General features: G+C 38.2%; 1 protein-coding gene across 3 annotated transcripts in view; it reads right to left on the bottom strand.

Moving 5' to 3' along the window:
* Positions 1–996: 996 nt before the first annotated feature.
* The window catches only part of STAM (signal transducing adaptor molecule), an 84884-nt gene continuing 62272 nt past the window's right edge, over positions 997–23608 (bottom strand). For 2 of the 3 annotated variants that reach the window (XM_065921184.1, XM_065921183.1), the window contains exons 9-14: positions 21767–21855; positions 19515–19602; positions 19020–19074; positions 18291–18444; positions 15783–15952; positions 998–12221 (exon numbers count right to left, since the gene is read on the bottom strand). In XM_065921184.1, the coding sequence (XP_065777256.1) occupies positions 11996–12221; positions 15783–15952; positions 18291–18444; positions 19020–19074; positions 19515–19602; positions 21767–21855 (782 nt within the window). In that variant the 3' untranslated portion in view covers positions 998–11995. Of the gene's footprint in view, positions 12222–15782; positions 15953–18290; positions 18445–19019; positions 19075–19514; positions 19603–21766; positions 21856–23608 lie in introns of all 3 variants that reach the window. The other variant, XM_065921185.1, reaches the window with a different exon arrangement.

The raw sequence follows: 23608 nt of genomic DNA, 5'->3' as shown, positions 1-23608 counted from the left end.
CTGATGTTTTTCAGATGTTATGAAAAACAATAAATCACAAATTGATGGTTCTGTAACATTCTTTCCCAAATAACCTGTCTGAAATCCTAATCATCAAGAAATGTCTACAATAGATTTTTCTAGATTCAATCTCAGCAGCACCACCTACTGATAATTTGAATTCAGTACTTTATATAAACTCAGCAATAGGAAGATTAACCAACTAATTGGAAATCACCTAGAACATGCTTGGCTTCTCATAAAATATGTACGATAATTTAACTGACAGAGGAAATTTTTAAAATATTTTTGCAAGTGGTGAATCAAATTGCATTCAATGACAAGGGTTGCTTCAATAATGCAATAGACTGACTGACTTTGTTGGAATTCTAAGCTGCAGGGTGATTGTATTTGGAGGCAGGGCCTTTGAGAAGTGATTGGGTCACAAGGGCAGAGCTCTTGTGAATGGGATTAGTAACTTCTGAGAGAGACCCCACGGAGCTGTCTCCCTTCTTTCTTCTGCCATGAGAGGTTATGGTGAGAAGACAGCTATGAACCAGAAGCAGGCCCTCACAAACTGAATCTCCTAGCATCTTGACCTTGGACTTTACAGCTTCCAGAACTGAGAAGTAAATTTGTTATTTATGTCATTTCCATCTCCTCACTGCTACAGTATTTTTTGTTGTTTTGCCATGCAGCATGTGGAATCTTAGTTCCCTGAACAGGGATTGAATCCATGCTCCCTTCAGTGGAAGCATGGAGTCCTAACCACTGGGTCACCAGGAAAGTCCCCTGGCTATGGTATTGTTATAGCAGCCTGAAGGGACACACACACACCCAGGTATGTTTCTACTATGTTGGCTACTCTCCATCCATCCCCTCACCCATGCCCCCATCATTCTGTATTCCAGTTGGGTTCGGCCAGTGAGACGACTGGCAAGAAATCAGACGGCAGTGGGAGATCCTAGGGTATTGACTCCTCTCGTCCTTCTCTCCTGACCACTGTGCCAGTCAGAGCTCTGTCCGTCTGTCCCTCCTCCACGAGTCCAGCTCTCACCTTGTGTTGCGGTGTAACACTTACCCCTCTTGACTCAGAGGTCCTGACAGTAAAGGATGCCTCCACTTTCCTTGCTGGCTCCTTCGGTCTTCAGGTAAGGAGTTCTTTTGCAAGTCTGTTTAGTTGACCTTCTGTGTATAATCTGACTTTCTGGCAGGCCCCTGACAGGGACACAGAGCTCTCCGGAGACTCATCGTGCTTACTGTTAATACTGAAGTGATCACTTACTCAACATTTAAGTGAGTACAGTGGAAAAGATATTGTTCTAGGTACAACACAGATAAAAAGTATGAAAAAGATCCCATTATTAGGAATCTCCCATTAACGAGAAGTTCATATTAATGTACATAGAAGGGGTTTGGGTTGACTGAAAACTTCAATGATTCCACATAACTATTCTAATTTCTACACATAGTATGATTAATCTTAGGTATCAAGTAAGTCAGCCTTTTAACTATCATGTTTCCACAGTACCCTAAAAGAGTTTCACCAAGTTTATTACCATCAGACTGGAACCCTGTGGTTTATTTAAATAAATTTATTTACTTAAATAAGCCAGTTGGAAGCTTGGAACCAATTACTTAACCTGAAAATGTGTTATTTTTACATTCTAATGAGGCAGTCTCACCAAATGTTTACTTTAGAGTTCTTCTGTGGGACATAAACACACACACACACACACACACACACACACACACTACAAAATTCTCCCTTCATGTGAAGATTCTGGAGAGCAGGGGCTGCCTCATTCTCCCCTGTAGATTCTGGAGTTTCCATACATTAGAAAGTGAATCATCGTTTTAAAGACAAGCTGATGAATAAGAGCACAAACTTTACTTAGCTTTGAGTCTCAGCCTTGCCCTCATCTGGCTGGACAACCTTGAGTAAATTACCAAACTCTCTGCCTTGGTTTCCTCTCTCCATCAGCCCACTTTAAATGAATGATTTGAAAAGCACTTAAGAGTGGTACCCATCCCACAGTAAGAACAATGCAAGTGCTTGTTTAATAAATAAAATTAAAGTGACACTGCTTTTTTACATCACTGTAGGAACAGCAGCTGGAACAGAACTTAAGAAGACATAATTTTCTCATTTTATAGATAATAAAGCTGAGGACCAGGAAAAGTTAATGCAATAAGCCGGGGTGGAAAATGTGACTGACGGAGATATCACCCCTAGGAGGCTCACTCACCAACACAGCATGCTTTAGAAAGAAATGGAGCAATTTTGTCCAAGAAAACAAAACTCTGATGTCAAAATGAACCTATAAATGACTTGCATTTGCATCTCCTGATTTATGAAATTATTTAAATACATATCTACTAAGTGCTATGAAATATAAAAATTTAGAATGCAGTAAACCTGGAAATCCTGGTACATTACTCAAAAGTCAGTCAACTGAAAGTCAAATCAATAGTTAATTTTTAAAAAAATCAGTGGAAATAATGGCCCGATGGCCTTGCCCATTTAACTCAGAAAATGATGGTTTTCTTTAATTTTCCTCTTTTCTTTCTCTTTTTTTGGAGGGAGGTGGCAGCGTTGTCAGTCATATAATCTCACAGGTTGTACTTCAGCAAAACACAGTTCTTTGAATCTGAATGTGCTCACATGCTCTACTGGGATTCTTTCTACCTTGGAAAGAGGAAAGAACATTTTATATCCTAGATATACCTGATTCTTTTCCATCCCTTAAAAACATTTTCTTTTTAAGTTAGACATAAATGGTGACTAGCCACTCACCCTCCATCTCTCAATGACTTTGAGAGTCAGTATAGATATAACTGCTCTTTGGAAAACAAAAACTTGTTGCAGGAGGTGATACACTTAAGGAACAATGTGAGCAAAATGCAAATTTCAGTTTGTGTGGCTTTGTCCAGAAGAAACAGTAGGTGACGTGCAGAAGATGCAACCAGATAAACTGAGTCACGCAGGAACACGCAAAACACCTGCAGAGACAGGCAAAACCCACATGCGGGCACGCCTCACCCCACCACCAGCAAGCACCCTCAGCTCACCCAGGGCTGAGTCACCATTACCCAGATCTGGTGTCACAGCCCGCTCTTCTACTCTAGCAGTCCCTATGCCCATCTGCATGTTAATTCACAAATAAATCCTTCCCATATCCACTCCCAAAGGCTCACGTTAGGTCTTTGTCTAGGTAAAGCGACATATTTACTGTAATGTTCATGTCATCGTAAACCATTTAACGCATGAAACAGTGCTACTATTTACATTGGGTTCCTATCTTTATTCTTGAGTTTGTTACTGCAGATGCTCTGCAATGTCGTGCCTCTGATGGGTTTTCCCCATAAACTCTAAGGCTTTTTTTATCGTGTAGTAATGCATGCTGCATAGTGATTTTTAGGACACATAAATGCCCGACAGCAAAATTCCCTGTACTCTGAGCTCCAGGTCATCAAAGTTACAACATTTTAAACCCAAAAAACAGGAATTATCTGTGAGAACCACAACCAGTCTTCAGGTTTCTCTTCAGTTGATTTCATTCTGCATAGAATTTTACATTTCTCAAACCACAGCTCTTGGAATAAATATCTAGAAAAAAAAGAGTTATACACAGCATTTGACTAATAAACATGTGAATTACTATATATAAAAAAGTTTAGAAATATGACTTTCAAAAGATACTATACATAATAATTATTCTACTCAATTTTAATTTAATAATGCTCACCTCTTGGTCAAAAATGAAAAATACTTCAGAGTTTTTAATCTCAAAATGTGTTTGACAAAACTGTTAAAACATATTACTTAAACTCAGCTCCTTCAGCTATTAATCTATCCTCCTTTGCTTAATTTTCATGACCAATTTCCCCGATCATTGTGAATTACAATATACATAAACATTTGGTATAAACTAGACACTTAATTTTAGTGCTCCCCACTCAAAGCATAAATAGAATTATGTTCCAGTAAGCATTCTTGAGCAAGTAAAAACTGGAGGATATTTTTTTTGGAGGACATTTTTTGCTTTTCAAATAGACAAATCAGCATAGTTAGACATAAATGCTGAATAAGAGTTAAAATAAAAACAGAACTTTGCTCCCTTCATACTGAAAACCTGAAGGAGATGATTCTCTTTCAAGCTCATGAAAGGCATGCAGAGGAGAAATACTCCTCAGTTTTGTGGAGCTAAGCGAAAGCACAACACTTTAACTTATAGCCTAATAAAGTTCCAGTCCAGACACCAGAAGTCTTCCTATTGCAAATGCATTATTTAACTTAACCCGAAGGAAACCCACTGGCCTGCCTGCTCCCCCTCCAAGTAAATTAAATTTGGCAACCATGTCAATGAAATAAAAGTATCCTGATGTTTTGATATTAAATTATTTCACGAAGAACAACTAGAATGTAAGTAATCTCTTAAAAATAAAGAAGAAACATTACCTATACAAACACAGAATTGATTCTCACTATGACGTAAAGAGCTTTGTCTTTTTTGTTTGTCTGCTTGTTTTGATAAAAACCAACCAGTATTCACTCCTGAAATTACTCTTTAAAAAAATCAGCGTGAGACAGCAAAAAAGATTCTAAAAAGGAACTGACTATTCCTGCTGGGAATATAACACAACCAGTGAAAACAACTGGAAATTCTGTCTTTCTCCCTCTATAAAAAGCTTATTTACTTTATGTAGTACTTGACAAAAGCCTTTTAATGAGATTCCATGAAATATCATAAACTAATTTAGGAAAGAATTTTTAATGCCAGCAGGATATCTAATTTCCTGAAGTCCAAAGAAGAACACTAAAACAAAAAATTCATTTTATTTTTGAAATTGTTCTATATAACTATGTAAAATACTATACACATGTAACTGACATTGACACATACGAAAAAGTAGCTTAGAAAAAACTAACCTTTAAAGGCTAACGTTTATGTGTATTAATAACTTGTAATCACACAATACATAACATTTTCCTAGGTCAAATATTTGTGATGCAAAAAAACAAAAAATGCCATTGCTGACTTTGTACCTTATTTGGAATATTAGAAAAAGACTCTCTCAGCCTGTTTCAAAGATGGAAACTCCTAGTTTCCATAGTTCTCCAGCATTTCAGGTAATCTGCTTACTTGGTAAATAAAACAGAAAAAGAATACATTGGCTTTGTCACCATTCTCACCTGGGTGAGTCCAATGGTACTATTCTGCTTATAAGAACATCAAAAGCAAAAAAATTTCATAATAATCTTAGTCTGTTGTTGCCTCTCCTTTAGCTTGACACAAGATACGAAAACAGTATATGCTTCAGAGCCATAATTATTTAATTTTTCCTCCAAATCGGCACCAGTGAAAGTGAAAGTACTATCAAGTGAAAGTGCTTCTACTCCAAGTCCAGATATTCCTTGTGGGGTCACTCAAACATCAACAAAAGGCTCAGGAGTTGACTAACGCAGGGGTCCCCAACCTCCAGGATCTAATGCCTGATGATCTGAGGCGGAGCTGATGTGATAATAGAGTGTACAATAGATGTAAAGCGCTTGAATCATCCTGAAACCATCCCCCTGACCCTGGTCTGTGGAAAAACTGTCTTCCACGCAACCGGTCCCTAATGCCAAAAAGGCCAGGGACCGCTGGACTGACGGACACCAAGTATCCCAGACGACACACAGGGACTGTTAGTGACCATGTGCTGGGAACAGGTCCCCAAGTTTCTGTACATTGTCTGCCTCTGAGCTGTGAGGTAACAGCAGTGGCACAGATGAGCTGTCCAGGCTGAATGGCGAGAAGGCTGAGGCTCTGAAGCACAGAATTTCTGCAAGCCTCAAAGGATCATGTAACAGTTATACTAACGCGACAATTTATAAATAAGTAGAAGGCTGGAGAGATTCATGGAACTGCCCAGGATCACATATCTAGCAAGATAACTCTTTTGACAAAAGACACATCTGGGTTAAAATCTGAATTCCTAAGGGTCATGAACTAAAATGTCCACATCATAGTAGAACAGAACCCCAATAAACTCCTGAAACATAATTTAGTTCTTATTCTTTTCTTCAACCAGAAGTATCACCACATCCTTTACAAAAAAAACCCATGTGGCCAAAATGGATACAATTTACAGTGCAAATACTAAAACCATTTGTTTTATCCTGTGCCATCTACCATGCATAGAAATGGACTTGTTATGATGAAGCTTCTTTGGTAAATATTTAGTGAATTTACCTGTATTCTTCACTACAACTTCCTTAGTCATGTTTCACAACTCCTTTAGGGTTATCGTATTTTAAAACTACAGAATATCAAAGATATTAAATTGAAACATTTTTTTTTCCTCTGAGGGAAGAGGAACAAAATTCAAAACCAGTACACAAGTATTTTAATCATACCATATGGACGTTTCATATTTGGCATCTTAAATAACTTCCAGAAAACATCACGTACAATTAATCAAAAACATCCTCAATTGTTTACATACTAGATCTCTTTTTGAAGTAGTAAGATATGTAATTATCCTGCACTTTAAGAAATTTCATATAGCCTGACACAAAAACAACGGATTACAAATATTGGGTTTTTTTTTAAAGCCATTAACCAACTGAAATGGTTTAAACCAGCTACTTAACAACCTGATAGTGTATATTACTGTAACTTGCATGTGTTTCTAACTTTACTCTGGGAATAAATTTTACTCAGCCTGATTCCAATTTGGCAACCAATCTCAGGAGAATAAGTAAAATCTAGATTTTTTAAAAAGGAAGTACTTCCCTTCCTTTAAAGTGATTTCAGTATCTTAATAGAAGATATGAATAAAAGGTAATGAGTCTTTTAAAACAAACATGTCAAAATGTACACACCCTAAAACAAGGTTCTATACTTGTTGATGCCATTTCTAAAATACTTAAAAGCCACTGTAAGTGAATCAGGTACATGAATAAGCTTGAGAAAAGCTGATTTGGGTTTGAAAGGGGATAGAAGGGAGCCAATTATTTTTAAAGGTTCAGATTTCCTTCATTGACTCTAACTGCAATTTGATAAGAAGGACACAAAACTGTACTAAGCATCAGTGGCCTGAGCACACAGCCTCTATTTGTACAGAAAAACCACATCCGAATGCTCAAAATGTTCATTTATATATACACTTCTCTGAGATTGAAAACTTTAGATTCACCACCTTTAACCATAAATCACATAATTTTGATTAACTTTTGAAGGGTTAAGAAAAAAGAGGACTATAATGAGAATAGAGCATCAAATAATAAATAATAGTTAACATTTAGAAAAAAGAGAGAGATAAATCCAGAATGTGGGACACACTAAAAGACAACAGGTTTGATCTTTAAAAGGGCAAAATTCATGGAGGAAAAAAGAAGAGATTAATCCAGATTCATAGAGAATAAAGGGACATTAAAAATGTGATCTATTTCCTGGAATTTAAAAAAACTGTACCTATAAAACAGGGATTATTAGGGGTGTTTGGTAATAATTATATTACAGAATTACTGTTAATTTTCTTAGATGTTAATTTTCTTAGATAAAGTTTTAGGTTATGAAGGAAGAGGTATTTATCTTTAACAAAATACATGATGAAATGCTTAGGCATATAGTTTAGTGCAAAGTCTAACTTTGCCTATTCACACTATTGTGTGAATTAACAAAATGTTAATGATTCATGAATCAAGGTGAAGAGTACTCAGGTATTCAATATATTACTTCAATCTTTTTATAACTCTGAAAATTCTCAACATAGAGAGTGGCTGGGAAAAGCAGCACTTGTAGTTTCAGATGCTGACTTCAAAGGGCCATCCTAGTAACACAGCACTTCCCCTCTGTCTAATCGTAACCTCTAAATCAGTGGTCTCCTAATCAGGCAGATACATTCCAGGGTACCGACTAATGAACCAGAGATAAGCGAAGAAATATTAGAATTTCTATTAATAAACTTTACTCTTATCCTTGTAAGATTTCTTGGGTTTCATAATGTACTACACATATTACTACAGTAGAACTTGTACCATTTGTAAATACACATATTTTGAGGCCATAAACTCAAAAATATTTGTTACTGATGGCATCAGATAAAAAAATTTGAATATACTCTTTTCTAAAATACACATAACTTTCTTAAGTCTATGAACACCAAAAGATATTAGAACCAGTTCCTTTCATGGTTATGCAGGAGCTTACTGACACTTAATATGCAATCCTTATCAGAAACTCTGACTGGAAAAGAAACAGGAAACGGAGAATAATGGCAATGGCAAGTATTAACATAAAACTAGGAGTCAGAAAATCAGCAAAGAATAGTATGACCACAAGTTATCACCAATAAAGAGTTAGGCTTTGTTCAATAAAGAAATCTGTATGGAAAAAATATTTCTGAAGCAAGAAAAATCAGGAGGGAAAAATAATCTCAAAGGAAGATCATATTAAAAAAAGAGGGCATAAAATTCAAGGAAGCTTTGATTAGAAACAGGGGCTGTAATCATAAATAGCACAGAAAATAATCTAGGGACTTCCCTGGTGGTCCAGTGGTTAAGACTTCAACTTCCAAAGCAGGGGGTGCAGGTTCGATCCCTGGTCAAGGAGCTAAGATTCCAATGCCTCACGCTCATAAAAAACAAAATATAAAACAGAAACAATATTGTAACAAACTCATTAAAGACTTTAAAAATGGTTCACCTCAAAAAAAATCTTTTAAAAAAAGAAAGAAAATAATCTAGGTTTTGACAAGAACACTTAATCATGATTCTAAAATAAAAGATAACTGAACATAAGGTCTTTGAGAAATAGTTAAGTTTTTTCTTTATTCTAAAGGGTACAAAGATTCATTGACAATGAAAAACTTTTTTAAATTAGAAAATTATATGATTTTGCTATTAAATAAGGAGTGATACAACAACACTCTGTAATTGCTAACTGGTAAGATGAGAAAAAGAAAACAGTGATTTTAATGTCTTAAATGAAAATTTGACAAATTATACCAATGGACCTCAATTTAGAAAATAATTGTATAGTTTTTGCAGCTGCAGATAGGACACTAATTTATCTTTTATAAACTTGAAGCCTGGAACTAAAGGTAAGTTTCATGCTGAATTATACATGTGTCATTTAGGAAAGCTATGAGAAAAGAACACTAGGGGTCTACTAAGCATTTTAACTACATAAATTAAGAGGTATAGAGACAAACTTTCAGAAGTTTTTAATACAGTGAAGAAAATCTCTGGCACAGAAAAAGGTTCCTCATGAGTAGGAGAGACAGGAACAGCAAAGCAGGACCACGGAGTTAGAGGAAATCAGGTGAAGGACGCACTATGTATTATCACTAGTAGGTAGGTTTAGGACACTGATGTATTAGCCATCCGACTGACCATGGGGTTTGTTGGCTACTCTTGCTAGACAGTAACTGGGCAGAATTTTTCCATTCAGATGTCACTGGCTTATGGATACACAAACTTTATAAAACTTTATAAAAGTAAAAAAAACTTTTTACTTTTACTTTATAAAAGCAAAAAAAGTTTTACTGAGAAGTAAAATTTGCTTCCCAGAAATTCTTATTATAGCTAATTTATTTTATAAGTAATTCAATTCCCTTTAAAAGGGGACAGCTACCTGTTAAAGAAAAATTTTACAAAAGTGCAGCACATACTCTGGTTTCAGAACAAAATCACTGTGCTCCTAATCAGTCCTTTCCTATTTCTATCCTTGCCCTGTCACCTGAAAGATGGAAAATCCAGTGCTTCCTTTACAGTGGAACTTTTTCCATCTGGTATTTTCATACCTAGTAAGTGAAAGCTGTTTAGTTGCTAAGTCATCTACAGCTCTTTTGTGACCCCATGGACTAACATAACCCGCCAGGATCCTCTATCCATGGGATTTCCCAGGCAAGAAAACTGGAGTGAGTTGCCATTTCCTTCTCCAGGGTATCTTCTCAACTCAGGGATCAAACCAGCATCTCCTGCTCTGCAGGCAGATTCTTTACCACTGAGTCACTACGGAAGCCTAGTAAAAGAAACCTGCAAGCTTATAATATAGTATTAGTTTTAAGTATTTTTAAGTGTTCATCATTTAAATCTTTATAAAAGCCTAGTAATATGACTAGGTAAAGAAACTTACACATGCCTTGTTATAAGGATAGCCTTTTTTCATTTCACCATTCTTTTGACTTTTACAAGGCAAAACACATACTAGAGAATATGTCATTGATTTTACAGCATGAAGCGTATCAAAATAAAATGGGACAATCATACATTTTGCCATTGGTATTGGGGAATTTATCAAAAAACAGAGAAAAATACAGTATGAATTGACACAAAGTGTATCACTTAAACTATTCAAATGGCAATGAAAAATATTACAATCTTTTGACAACGTTTAGCAAAAAACAACATATTAAAAATTTTAATGTAAAGTTTGATTTCGAATTTTAAAATTACTATTTGAGGGCAAAGTACTCTCAACTTAGGAAAATACAAATTAGGGTGATGTAAATTTGAACCTACCTTGTCAAAGGTAGAATCATGGTGTCAAAAGGGAAAGCAAGTACCTGATCACAATAGTCTCAGAAAATACAAATTAAATCTTCATTTATGGTGTGAAACCTGTTAATAAATCAATTCATTTACTATGGTACTCAATTCTTCAGTTGTTTCAATAATAGTGTTAAATAACAGCACAACTTGGGAAATTATAAATATTTAAGGAGATTAAAATATCAGCAGAAAACATATTTCATATGGATTAAAAGAAAAAGCATTCATTCAAAACTGCTTCTGAATAAGAAGCCAAAATAATTCCATTCGGGAACTTTAAAAGAGAGGAGAGAGAGAAAACAGCCTATAAATCCAGTTTCAAAGACAAGAATAAATATACAAACTGTTAAGCAAAGCCAGAAATCTAGATGACTTTGAAACATCTACTTACATTCATTTTAATGAAGAATTAAAGGATACAATGTGTTAAAGACATATTTAAAAGACTAGCAGTGGAATAAGACAGATGAATTGAATTTCACCATAGCCTAAATAATTACAAGAGACTGAAATTGTAGTGTAATTCATGTTCTCTTTCCAGTTTAAAAGCTTCTATCCTTTGCCTCTATCTTTGGTGTCACTGCCACCAATAAACACAGTATACAGCTTAGAAACCTAATTACTATCTTCGACTAGGAAAAAGTAAATCGACATTATCTCTCTAAAAGTTAAGGTATAAAAGAATGCAGTTCGACTTGATTTTTGTCTCATGGTCCCACAGTATTCTTATATATCATGCCAAAATGTCAAAGTTTAAAGGGGAACTCATCATTTGCTAGAAGTGAACCAAAAATTTAGCTACTGTACGCTGGTGTGATGACAGCTAGTAGTATGCAGAGGCTACAGAATGAGATAACATATCTGCGTTCAGCTCCCAATTACACCCAGGAATGTTCAGTTGAGTGGGAAACTGAAACGGGGACAACATAACACCTTCATGTACATATGCTACAGTTTTTCTCTTGCAGTTTAAAAGGATAGTGTAATTATCTTCAATTTACACAAAACATTATGGAACATGGTAGCTGTTCATGATTAAAATAAAATAGCAAGGTCAATTAATTTAACAGTGTTAAATATATTCACATGATCACCACTCGTGATTCAAAATGGCCAGTAGTGAAGCTACACAGCAACCTATGTACACAACGTTTGCCACAACAGTGTTGGTAAGTTTGACTCTTTGCAGGCCAGGTGGTTTTACGAGACAGATAATCTTGCATTGATCCTTTCATATTATGAAAGGAATTATATGTTGTAAGTAGTTTCATTCCTCACAGGGGAGGGGAGGGGAGACCCTCTAAAAAGTCAGTGCAAATTGAAGAGGGATCTCCCTTCTTGAACATTGGAACGTGTTGACCAAGATACGATTCCTATAAGCTGAGGGTGAACCAATCTTAAGATATTAAAGGATCTCGTAACATTGCCATTGGCGATCGGCGGGAATCTGCCACAAAGGGGACTCCAGTCCTATAGCAGAGCCTTCTGGGAGTACGGCTGCTGCGGCTGAGGTGGCTGCTGGCTGCCCCCAGGCTGGGGCATTGTGGACGGTAACGTATAGTTCGGCACCTGGGACAGGCTGGTCCCTGCGTTCTGGTAGATGGTGACGTCGGGAGCAGCTGTGGCGGCAGGGGGAGGACTGTACACTGAAGCCGGGCTGGGATACGTACTTCCCGGGACGGGGCTGACCATTGTGCTGTGGAGGGGAGAGAACACTCAGTTAGGTCAACACTGACTTACTCAGCCATTCAGAGATCAACAGCAAAGCTGTTCACTAAACAGTCACTCAGGCAAGCGATCCATTCCATTAAGTATTTATTAAATGGCTAGAATGTGCCAGATACTGCTATTTGAGGCACTGGGATGTCATAAAGGAAGAAGGGAGGGAAGTCCCCACCATCATGGAACTCATAACAGGAGGAAAAAAGATGAGAAAAAAATGTGTAATATGTCAAGAGGTAATGACAAGAGGTGATACGAAGAAACACAGGGACTCCCCGGCAGTTCAGAGGTTGAGATTTTCGCCTTTCAATGCAGGGGGTGAGTTTGATCCCTGGCCAGGGAGTTAAGATCCCACATGCCAAAAAAAAAAAAAAAAAAAAAGAAAAGAAAAAAAACCATAAAGCAGAAGCAACATTGTAACAAGTTCAAGGAAGACTTTAAAAATGGTCTAAATCAAAAAAAGACAAAAAGAAACAAAGCATCCCAGGAGGACCACTAGTTCCTGGGACAAGAGATTCCTGTGGATACAGGATGGTGGGGGAGGCCACTCAGATACAGCAACACTGAAGGAAAGACCCAAAAGAGTGGGAGGGGGTGACACCGAGGATCTAGGAGAAAGGGCACTTCAGGCAAAGAGAACAGCAAGCCTGAGAAAAGGCCAGGCACGGTCAAGAGGCAGCAAGCAGGCCTTGATGGCTGAGCAGAGTAGGCAGAGGGCAGAGTGGCATGAAACGAGACAGCAGAAACAGGAGAGGAGCCTGTGTACACAGGCCCTGCAGACTGTGGTCAGGATTGGGCCTCTGGCTGAGGGGGATGGAAAAGCACTAGTCAATTGTGGACAGAAGAGCAATCAGGACTTTGCTGGCTCAGTGGTTAAGAACCCGTCTGCCAAAGCAAGGGACTCGGGTTCGATCCCTGGTGGCAAACTAAGATCCCACATGCCAAGGGGCAACTAAGCTGCTCACCATAACCAGCGAGCCCATGCACGACAACTGCTGAGGCAGCGCACCACAACTAGAGAGGCCCATGTGCCACAGCCAGAGAAGTCCACGTGCCACAACTAGGCAGGGAAGCCCCTACGAGCTGCGGTGACGGCCAACAAAGGACAATGTGACGCAACTTGGTTTTAACAGGCTCACCCTAGGATGACGGAAGTCTGCAACAATGACAACCTGAGAATCGAAAATCTATGTAAAAGAATAAGAAACTGTCTGCTAGATATGGACCGAGGAACACTAAAATACCTGCCTACCAAAAACACAGGAAAAAATTCCTCCTGACTGTGATGTGCAATTAGAACACTTGAGTCAAATATGATGTATACATCCACCTCCATTTCCACTACTTCCAATTTTGTTAGCATATGTTTGTTTTGCCATCAGTTTTCTCATTCAAACACACACAGATGCACATGTACATACACACAACTGTTCCTAATATATCTTTTTAAAAATTGTCTAAAGGTCTTTGTGAAGACTTTTCAATAAACTGAAATGTATAACTCACTGGCCTAACATAGCCCTTGAAACTCCCATCAAAACATTTATTTCTGAAGTATCGACTGAGTTCCCACCAGGTATAAAACTGTGCTATACAGTGTGGCTCTAAAGGTGACAGATCCCACTCCAGCTCTCAGGATACAACAGCCTAGCTGGGGATATGGACGACAAGACGACACAGTGCGCTGGGGGCCTGGGACAGCAACAGAGGAGCACCAGCGCTGGCGAGGGGGAGAGCGAGACAGCCTTGGACAAAGATGAAGCTAAGAACTAAAGAAGGAGTAGAACAGCCAGATGAAGAGGACTAAATATTTTGATATTAATGCTCTACCAAAAGCACCTCTTGAAAAGCACCTGTGTTTCTGGAGAGGTGACACCTACAGCTAGCCAGCAGCCAGGCTGGGGGATGCAGCACAGGCCATGGGTTCAGGGCAGAGGTTCATATCCAGGTGGCAGCAGAGGACAGGGCAGTCCCCAGCCAACAGTAACACGGCACTCTGGCTCTGCAGCACTTACTATCAGAGCAGCTCATTTACAAGGATAATACCTCAAGGCTCTGCACTAAGAGATCCAAGCAACCTTCAGTGGCGAGAGCAACTAGAGCCGCGCATAACAGGGTCACCGAGGACCAGCTGGGATACAGCAGTACCTCTGGATAAGGCTCAAGTTTCTAAGGGCTTCCTACTTCATTCCCGTACACTGGCTCACTTCTAAACAATTTCCACCTCTACTCACTTTGATCTAATTTTAAAGTAACATGTTACTCTCTTAAAAGCTGCTCCCTACTGATTTCCATGTAAGAGTATTTGGTTTTAACAAACTGAGAATTAGAAAAATAAAAAAGTCCTTGGACAGACAGAAAGGGTCCCACCTAACTTTCCCCTAAACTCTGTAACCCAGTAGGGAGTGCCGTCCTCTGGCTGCTGTCATCTGATGCCTGTAACAGGCTTCCCCATTACCCTCTTTCTTAAGGTCACTTCAGAATACGAGATGTGACCACAAAATCATGTTTGCAATCCCTCAGCATCCCTAGAGTGGGGCTCCTGAGGTTGAACAGTACAACAGTGAGGGCAGGACAGGAGCTCTGAGACAACTCCAACATGGATGGAGGTTCCTAGAAATTGTGCCTGTGTTACTGAGAAACTTCTGTTGTGAACTCTTAAGTCTACCTGTTTGAGTCAAAGGAATGACTTCCCGTTGAAGTAGAAAAAGCGTTCATAAATTATGAATAATATAATGCATGCATATAATAATTTACATGATGGGGCATCATATGTAAATGACCAAAACAATGACTCTGACATTTTATCACCAGCTACCCGCCCCATGAACCATGGGGGTGTCAGCTTCTTGTTACTGTCTCCTTCCATGTGGTTTATTAAGCTGTGATGTATAAACTAACTTCCTACCAGGGTAAAAAGGAGGACATATTTGTTTCTAAGAGACAGCTCAGAACTATAAATTATAAAAGAATAATCAAAGAACATTGAGCTTTTTATGTGAAATTTGTATAAAATGTTAAATTACAGTAATCAAACTAAACTTAAGTTTAATTAAAGTCCTTAGCTAATATCAGACTCAGATAAAAACAAAAGAAATTCTGATGGGAAGGAATATCAAAAATACCTAGCTACAATGTTATATGGCAGCCTGGATGGGAGGGGAGTTTGAGGGAGAATGGATACATGTACAGGTCTGGCTGCATCCCTTTGCTGCCCACCTGAGACGATCCCAACACTGTTAACTGGCTATACCCCAGTACAAAACTAAAAGTTAAAAAAAAACAACAACGAGGCAAAATCAGAATCCAGTAGTTCAAGGAACCAGTAGGACGGAGGACTGGCATGCTGGCTGGCACTGCCACGCTGCACGGGGTCCCAGAGAACCCACTTGCCACCACAGACAGTGATGGCACCCTGCTGCAGTGATGACACCCATCCTGCATTTTTAAAATCCAGTTTTCATGATTACAGACGATTGACGGCACTTGAGGCTTTCAATAGCAGTACCCACAAACAAGTCAATAATCAAATTACTTGGGGTAGGAAGCCTGGGCTTGCTGAGTAGGAAGGGCTGGGCTTGCAGACGGTGGCACTGCTCCTTGGCTGAGAGAAGACAGCTGCTCTGGGGGCAGGCTGTAGCTCTGCAGGTGGCTCATCTGGGCGCTCCCTGCGACCAGGTAAGCACCACTCTGAGGTGGGTACACCTAGAACAGTTCCACATAACACATGTTAGGTTCCCTCTGATTTTAACAGGCATGCTTTCAATTACAAACAGAACAATCATCACATCTCTGAAGTCTTTTAAGTTACTTCTGCTGTCAGGCATCTGAAAAAGTTACTTTTCAGTGAAGTGGGCTTCTGATGATTTCTGTTCTTAGGTAAACAATAGCAAAACTCATATTCCCCTTCATACAGAAGCAGTAAAGGAACTTACCTTTTAATCTGATACTGATATAATCTCTCTTTCCATGTTGATACTGTATCTCCCTAAAAGGAATCCCTGACTCAATGGACATGAGTTTCAGCAAACTCCAGGCAATAGTGAAGGACGGGGGAGGCTGGCACGCTGCAGTCCATGGGGTCGCAAAGAATCACATGACTTACTGACTGAAGAATAACAACAACAAAGGAATCCCCTAAAATGCTTAAGAAAGTGTATTTGAATTCACTGTTTTACAGCAACAGTTCACACTTGTTTCTCGATACCTATCAGAGATATACTAAATATTTCCTAAGTTACAGTTTATTGAACACAGAGCAAGCTAAGCTACCCTTCAAAGTCTGCAGAGTCAGCAGACTTTGTCAAGGGCCCAAACAGTACACGTGTCAGACTGTGGACCACGCGGTCTCTGTCGGCACTACTGAGCTCTGCTCATAGAGAAAGCAGTCAGAAATGATGTAGAAACTGAAGAGAATGGCTGTATTTCAGTAAAAGTTTAAAAAAAAAAAAAAGAAAAAACAGGTGCAGGGGCTGGATTTTTGCCCTTGGGCCATTGTTTGTGAATCCCTGCATCTAAAAACTGTATTTGTTTTAAGCCAGAGAGATTAAGGTCTCAAGTGCCTCCCAAATCTTAACATGCATAATATTCTAATTTTCTGTAGTATTCATTAGATCCTTCCATTTCACATGTTTGAAAACTGTTCAGGGAGTGCGACTCTCACCAGCTGTCACTGTAAGACGGTAACACCGCCGTCAGGACACAAACCCACCACCATGTGAGCGCCTGTGTTAAAGCCGCAAGAGACACACTACACACAGAGTCCAAAAGGTCTTCATTGTAAACACAGCTACTCCAGTCCTCACAAACCCAACTGTTTGCACTTTGCAAAACCAACAGGAAGGGGTTCTGTCTGTCTGCTGTCTCGCACTGGTATCATGACTCATGGGTAGGTGTCCAGCCCCACATTTCTCAGGTCTGGCTGCTCTTCTTCAGGGTTCTGGCCCCTCCCTTCAGGAGTGGACCTCACCAAAAAATAAATAAATAAATAAATAAAATTCACCTGCGCAAAGTTTATGGTACTCTGTGTGGATAAAATACAGTGTCTGGTGAACTGCTCCCTACACCCTGCACTTGGGGAGTTTGTGGGAAATGGGCTCTGGAAATAATTGCTGGTGTGACGAGTTTTAGGGGCCTGTGCACATCACACATGTTCCCATGTAAAGGAACAGAAAAAATGCAGATCAAGGCAGCTCACTGTAAAACTGAAAATGGTAGATACTCACAAGGACTTAGTAATATTAAGAAACTGTACTCAGACAGACAAAAACTGTCCTTCTTAACCAGACAATTAGATGTGAAACTTTGAAAATACAGAGACGTTTGGATCTCACACCTGGATTCAATACGCCTGGGGTAGAGCCAATGCATCTATCTATATTTTAACTTGATGGTGACTGATGTGCACTTCTGCATAAAAATAATTTTTTAGAACAAGAACTATCAGTATAGTTAGCATACTATACATTGTATTTGTCAAGTAAAAACGTCTTCTAAACTTTATTTTTACTCTGAACATTACTTTTGGGAAGTTTCACATTTTAAAAAAACATAGCTATTTCAAATAATCTCAAATATATTTGAAAATTTTTTTTCTTTTTTTTTTTTTCATCATCAGTCAGTTACTTTATTTATTTATTTATTTTTTCAGTGGGTTTTGTCATACATTGACATGAATCAGCCATATAGTTACACGTATTCCCCATCCCGATCCCCCCTCCCACCTCCCTCTCCACCCGACTCCTCAGGGTCCTCCCAGTGCACCAGGCCCGAGCACTTGACTCATGCATCCCACCTGTGCTGGTGGTCTGTTTTACCATAGATAATATACATGCTGTTCTTTCAAAACATCCCACCCTCACGTTCTCCCCCAGAGTTCAAAAGTCTGTTCTGTACTTCTGTGTCTCTTTTTCTGTTTTGCATACAGGGTTATCGCTACCATCTATTTAAATTCCGTATATATGTGTTAGTATACTGTAATGTTCTTTATCTTTCTGGCTTACTTCACTCTGTATAATGGGTGCCTGAGCTTTTAAAAGCTTACCTGAGAACCAGAAACACCGGATGACTGAATATAATACTGCTGATTCTGTAATTTTGCATACATGGAATACATGGGGTCTTCATTCATTAACTTGGTATACAAGGACAGGGCTTCCATCACTTTAACATTCAGTTCTGAGAGTTCTGAATGTTTTCTGAAATATTATACAAGAATGTAAAACATCACTGCTATTTACATGTTCTAAGTAATAAGATGCATCAAAATAGCAAAAGTAGGCAAGAATGGTATTATGTAGACACTATTAAAAATGTAACTTGGTGACAAAACAAAATATCCTATAGTTTAACTTCAAGGCAACCACAAGTGTTTAAGATTTAGGTGTTGTACGGGTAAGATTTAGGTGTCATGCGGGAAGGACTCGAGCTTATTGCACTTGACATCACCTCAAAAATCTAGGTTTCCCTCATTAGTAACCGATGGGTCATTTGTGGGGCTTGATGATGCCACTAACAGCAAATATGATTACAACAGTTAACCCTTATTAAAAAAACAAGACTAGTATCAGAAAGTCACACAAATTCTCACTTTAAAAGGGGGGCAGGGTCAACAGATGGGGTTTAATTTCAATTCTCACATCGAGTGGGAAACAAGTGAAAACTGGCATATCTGTAAAAATAAAATAAAAAGGCAGCTCTGTTCCAAGATGCAGCTTAGAGAGCTCTGTAGGGAAGAGGGCACGCAGCACAGGCAGCACACACACAGTCTTACCTATCGATATCCTCCAGCTTCTCATCAATGAGAGGCCCCATCTGGTGACACATTGCTAAGACGACGAGATGGAAGAAATGTAAGACAACGCAGCAAAAGACAGCAACTCTCTAAGAGATGTCATTTGGAATAATAAAAGTTCTATCAATTAACCTGAGGCCTACAGAACCCGATCGGTTTTCCTGGATATTTATAAAATCAATACTTTTGACTGATTGCATTGCTCTCAGAAAACTTTAGTACCAATCTTCATTTTACAACATTTTAAAATGTTGAATAAAATGTTTAATTTGGGTAGAAATGTATAAACATTTGAATTCTACCACAGGTTTAAACTGCATGTAAACATGAGACTGGTCATAGAAGAGCGAGAAATGTTAACACTGTTTATATCGTCTTCAATTTTATTTAATAATAAAAGCACCCTGTAAGAGAACATTAGATATAACCCTTAATTATTTTTTACTTGCGAGGTAAAAGGAAAACCAAGTTTACCTTCAAGATGAAGTAACTCTGGAAGATCTGGTTGATCATCACTGGGATCTGTACTTTGCAACATCTGTAGCAACTGGTCCATTTTATCCTACAGGAATTAAACAGTTAATATAAAAAGCAATAAATCACTCTGCCACAATGACTTCTCACTTTGTTAATTAGATAATGGATAAACTTGTAATTCACAGATATGAAAACTTCAATTTTGCTTTAATGTATTTACTATCCATGTATTTTCTTTACTACCATGTGAAGTCAGAGTCTTGAAAGCTATTTCTTCTTATTTTCAAAACTGATAACAGAAATTCTCTTAAATAAGAAAAAATAGAGCAACATTTAAACTTACAACATGTGAGTTCATTAATCTCTTACGTCATGCTAGTGGATCTCCACCTCGCTTTCTTTTGGAGCAGCGGTGTGGCCCGGCCACAGTGACAGGTGTACCCTATCAAGCTGGCCTCATTACTTATGACCAACAACTCCCTTACTACTTCTCCACTGGGGAGAATACAGCAGCTGTTTCATAAGGCACAGCTCAGCTCTACTCCAGCTGTTCCTCTTCTGAGGAGCACCAGAAGGATTTATTCTACATTCTCTTTCCACCAATGTTGCAGTTTGTCATCAAAAAAAGGAGGATGATTTGTGGTTTCTCTGTTCTCCTGTGTGAAAGGCCAGGAGGCATCTCAAGGCAGTGACTCAGACCTATTTCAGAATCTTTTGTTTTAGACCAACAGAAATAAAGAAGCCATCATGACATAAACACACGAAAGCATTATATTAGCAGAGATGTATCTATATGTAAGTTTAAAAAAATCAAAATATAGATCTCCTGTACTAAACAATATTACTGTAATAACTGCAAACTTTTCTCCATTCATGGTTTTGACAAGATTATACTACTAAGCATAGCTACTTAGGTAAATTATTTAAAGACTATCAATTCAAAGCAAAGTCACTATGTAAACCAAAACAAAACTTTACAGTCTGTACAGAAGGAGAACAGTTTGAGAGATGAATTAATCACTAAGTGTGAAAATGACACAACTATATTAAAAAAAACTCTTGAAGTCAAAGAATTTCATATTCTGAAATAGATACTACTTTTCAATGTAAAAGAGTCCTAATTTCATTTTAAGTAGTCTAAAAGAGAAGGCACATGTCAGGAAAGTGACAAGTCAAAAAAAAGAGAGGAGGAGTAAAATGAGAGTCAGCTAACACGTGGGTAACTTCTGTCCTCTTGGTTTATAGAATTCTATACCCTAATTGAAATTATCTACCAGAGAAATGAGGTTTCTAGGTAGACCCTACATGCATTTTATTAATATTTATTTATTTGGCTCTACCAGATTAGTTACAGCACATGAGATCTTTGATCTTGTTGTGGCATGAGGGATCTAATTCCCTGACCAGGGATCAAACCTGGGCCCTCAGTGTTGGGAGAGTGGAGTCTTAGCCACTGGACCACCAGGGAAGTCCCCACACATTTTCTGATGTCATGCTATAGCTAAAGCTGACTTTCCCTGCCCCTATACAGGCTCTGGCTCTCAGCACAGCCTTCAAAAGAGTGCTCTTCGAACTTTAGTCCTCTGGCTCCCTCCAAAGAAGGCTAAAAACCAACAAATCCCTTCACATGTTTCAAACAGGAATTCTCATTTTTCATCATTAGTTTAAAATGTTACAAAGGATATAACTGCCAAAAAATTAACTACTGAGATTTAAAAATAAAAGTCAAGGACATCGCTAGCAGTCCAGTGCTTAGGACTCCGCATTTCCAATGCAGGGGGCTTGGATTCGATCCCTGGCTGGCAAACTAAGGTCTCACATGCTGTGCAGTGCAGCCAAAAAGTAAAAAGTAAAGTAAACAAATAATAAAAATAAAAGTCACACATTCTTTTGAATTTATCCAAAAAGTCTCATTACAATAGTGTTTGTAACAGAAAAAAAAAAAAAAAACAAACCCCACAGAGAACTGAAAACAATCTAACTGTCCAACAATAGAATGAACTCATGATAAACCCATACTATGGAAGGTTAAGCTAGAAGTTAAAATAAGAAAGGACAGCTATACCTACTGACATGGTAAGAAGAGGACTAGAGAGGAAATTTCCAGGAGAATCTTGGCTTGGTCTGTATTATTTGAATTTTTATAACAAAATACTGCATTAATCAAGGACTGAATTTTTTAGAGAAGAGAAGAAAACCATTTCAACTTCCATATCAAATAAGGTGCTCTCGGGCAGAAAGTCACTTACCTCATCAATGTAGGCTGGTTCTGGTTCTGGTTCTATCGTTTCTACCTGAACTTCATCACTAAATTGTACCGTCTTCTTCTCCGTTTTAACTGAAAAACATGTAACAATTATCTTTTCCATATCATAAATTTACAATTTTATCTTAAAGCATTTTAAGTTCCAGGAAAGAATCTAGGTGTGTGCTATATTCTCTTCAATCTGACAGACTCAATTTAAGGGATACACTGCTAGCGGATTAAGGCAATAATGACAGAACAATACATTATGAAACTGTGTAAAGACTTCTTAATTTTCTCTTCTAAAGATTTTATGTTTTCCATAACAGATACTTCACTAAAAATAAGAGCTATATTTCTGGAACAAAGATTAATCACCTATTACAAATGAGAGTTCAATAAACTGCTGAATGAAAAGCAGTTTTACAATGGTATAAATGAACTCTGCTATTTAAAATTAATCCTCTTTTCAAATTACCAGTTCTTTCAAAGAAAAATCTCTGCTTTTCCACAGGCCATACTCTTTCAATATAATGAATTTGGGAAGTGAGCTGTATATTTCCTGCATGCCCCTCAGACTTTTTTTTTAAACTAAGGGAATGACATTTAGGCCAGTGGAGAACTTTACAACTGGCCTTGGCAGGGATCTGAGTTTTTCCACTAAATCACTCTGTATTTTTTAGTTACATTATTCTTTGCAATGAAAGGGCGGTTACTAAGGGAATCTGCAAACTAGAAGTACATATTTCTCTTGCTCAACAAAGCAATAATTAAAAAGTATTCAATATATCACTAACTAGCAAGTATAAGGTTATGATTTCCACAGCAACTGACTTTCTCCAAAGTAATACTGAGAGGCACATACAGCCTTAAAGAAATGAACTTTGTTTTTGGATCTTTTTATCCATGTATCAATATAGTTGCCTTCCCCGGTGGCTCAGTGGTAAAGAGTCCACCTGCCAATGCAGGAGACACAGGTTTGATCCCTGGGTTGGGAAGATTCCCTGGAGAAGAAAATGGCGACCCACCCCAGTATTCTTGCCTGAAAAATCCCATGGACAAAGGAGCCTGGCAGGCTACAGTCCATGGAGATGCAAAGAGTCAGACAAGACTCAGCATCTAAATAACAACAAGTCAATGCAGCCAAGCAGGATTCATAAAAATTAAGACTCAAGGTGGAAAGAGGGGAAGTGGAAAGGGGCAGAATTAAGGAAGGAAAATAATATTTATTAAACCACTAAATGTGCTTAATGGAATATTGCATTTCCCCCAATGAGTCTCCAATACAATCCTCTAAGATATACCCATCCTGTGAATGAGGTGAACGGTGGCTTAGAAAGATTAAAAGCAAATCAATGGCAAGGCCTGGACCTGAATGCCCATCATTCTAGCTGCACTAGCCCACACTACTGGAATCCAGCCTGTGACTTTATGCTGAGAACAATAAGTCATATCACTTATATATTCTATGTTACAGAATATAATGGAAAATAGTTTAATCTCCAATACAAGGAATATATTCACCCCACAGAAGTCACAATAAAGAAAAAGTCTACATACACAAGAAATTTCAGCTTATTTCACTTTCCCATGGGAGAAAAAGAGCCACCTGCTATAGATATTTCTGCTTTTTATATCCTGAACTATAGACACATAGAAAGCTGGGACAGCCCTGCAAGGCAGACTTCCCATCCTAACAACTGACCGTGCACAAGTCTACAGTGTTTTTTCTCTTAGGGGCTAATACTGTTACTTTGTATGCGTGCATTATGTTTGTGTACTATGTGTCACATGTGTATAAATATCACACACACACACACATATACACATATATGATAAAGTCCTT

This window comes from Muntiacus reevesi, chromosome 2 (assembly GCF_963930625.1).
Source record: "Muntiacus reevesi chromosome 2, mMunRee1.1, whole genome shotgun sequence".
Classification (NCBI taxonomy): Eukaryota; Metazoa; Chordata; class Mammalia; order Artiodactyla; family Cervidae; genus Muntiacus; species Muntiacus reevesi.
Note: the sequence above shows the minus strand (reverse complement) of the source record. Positions and strands in the feature narration are given on the sequence as shown.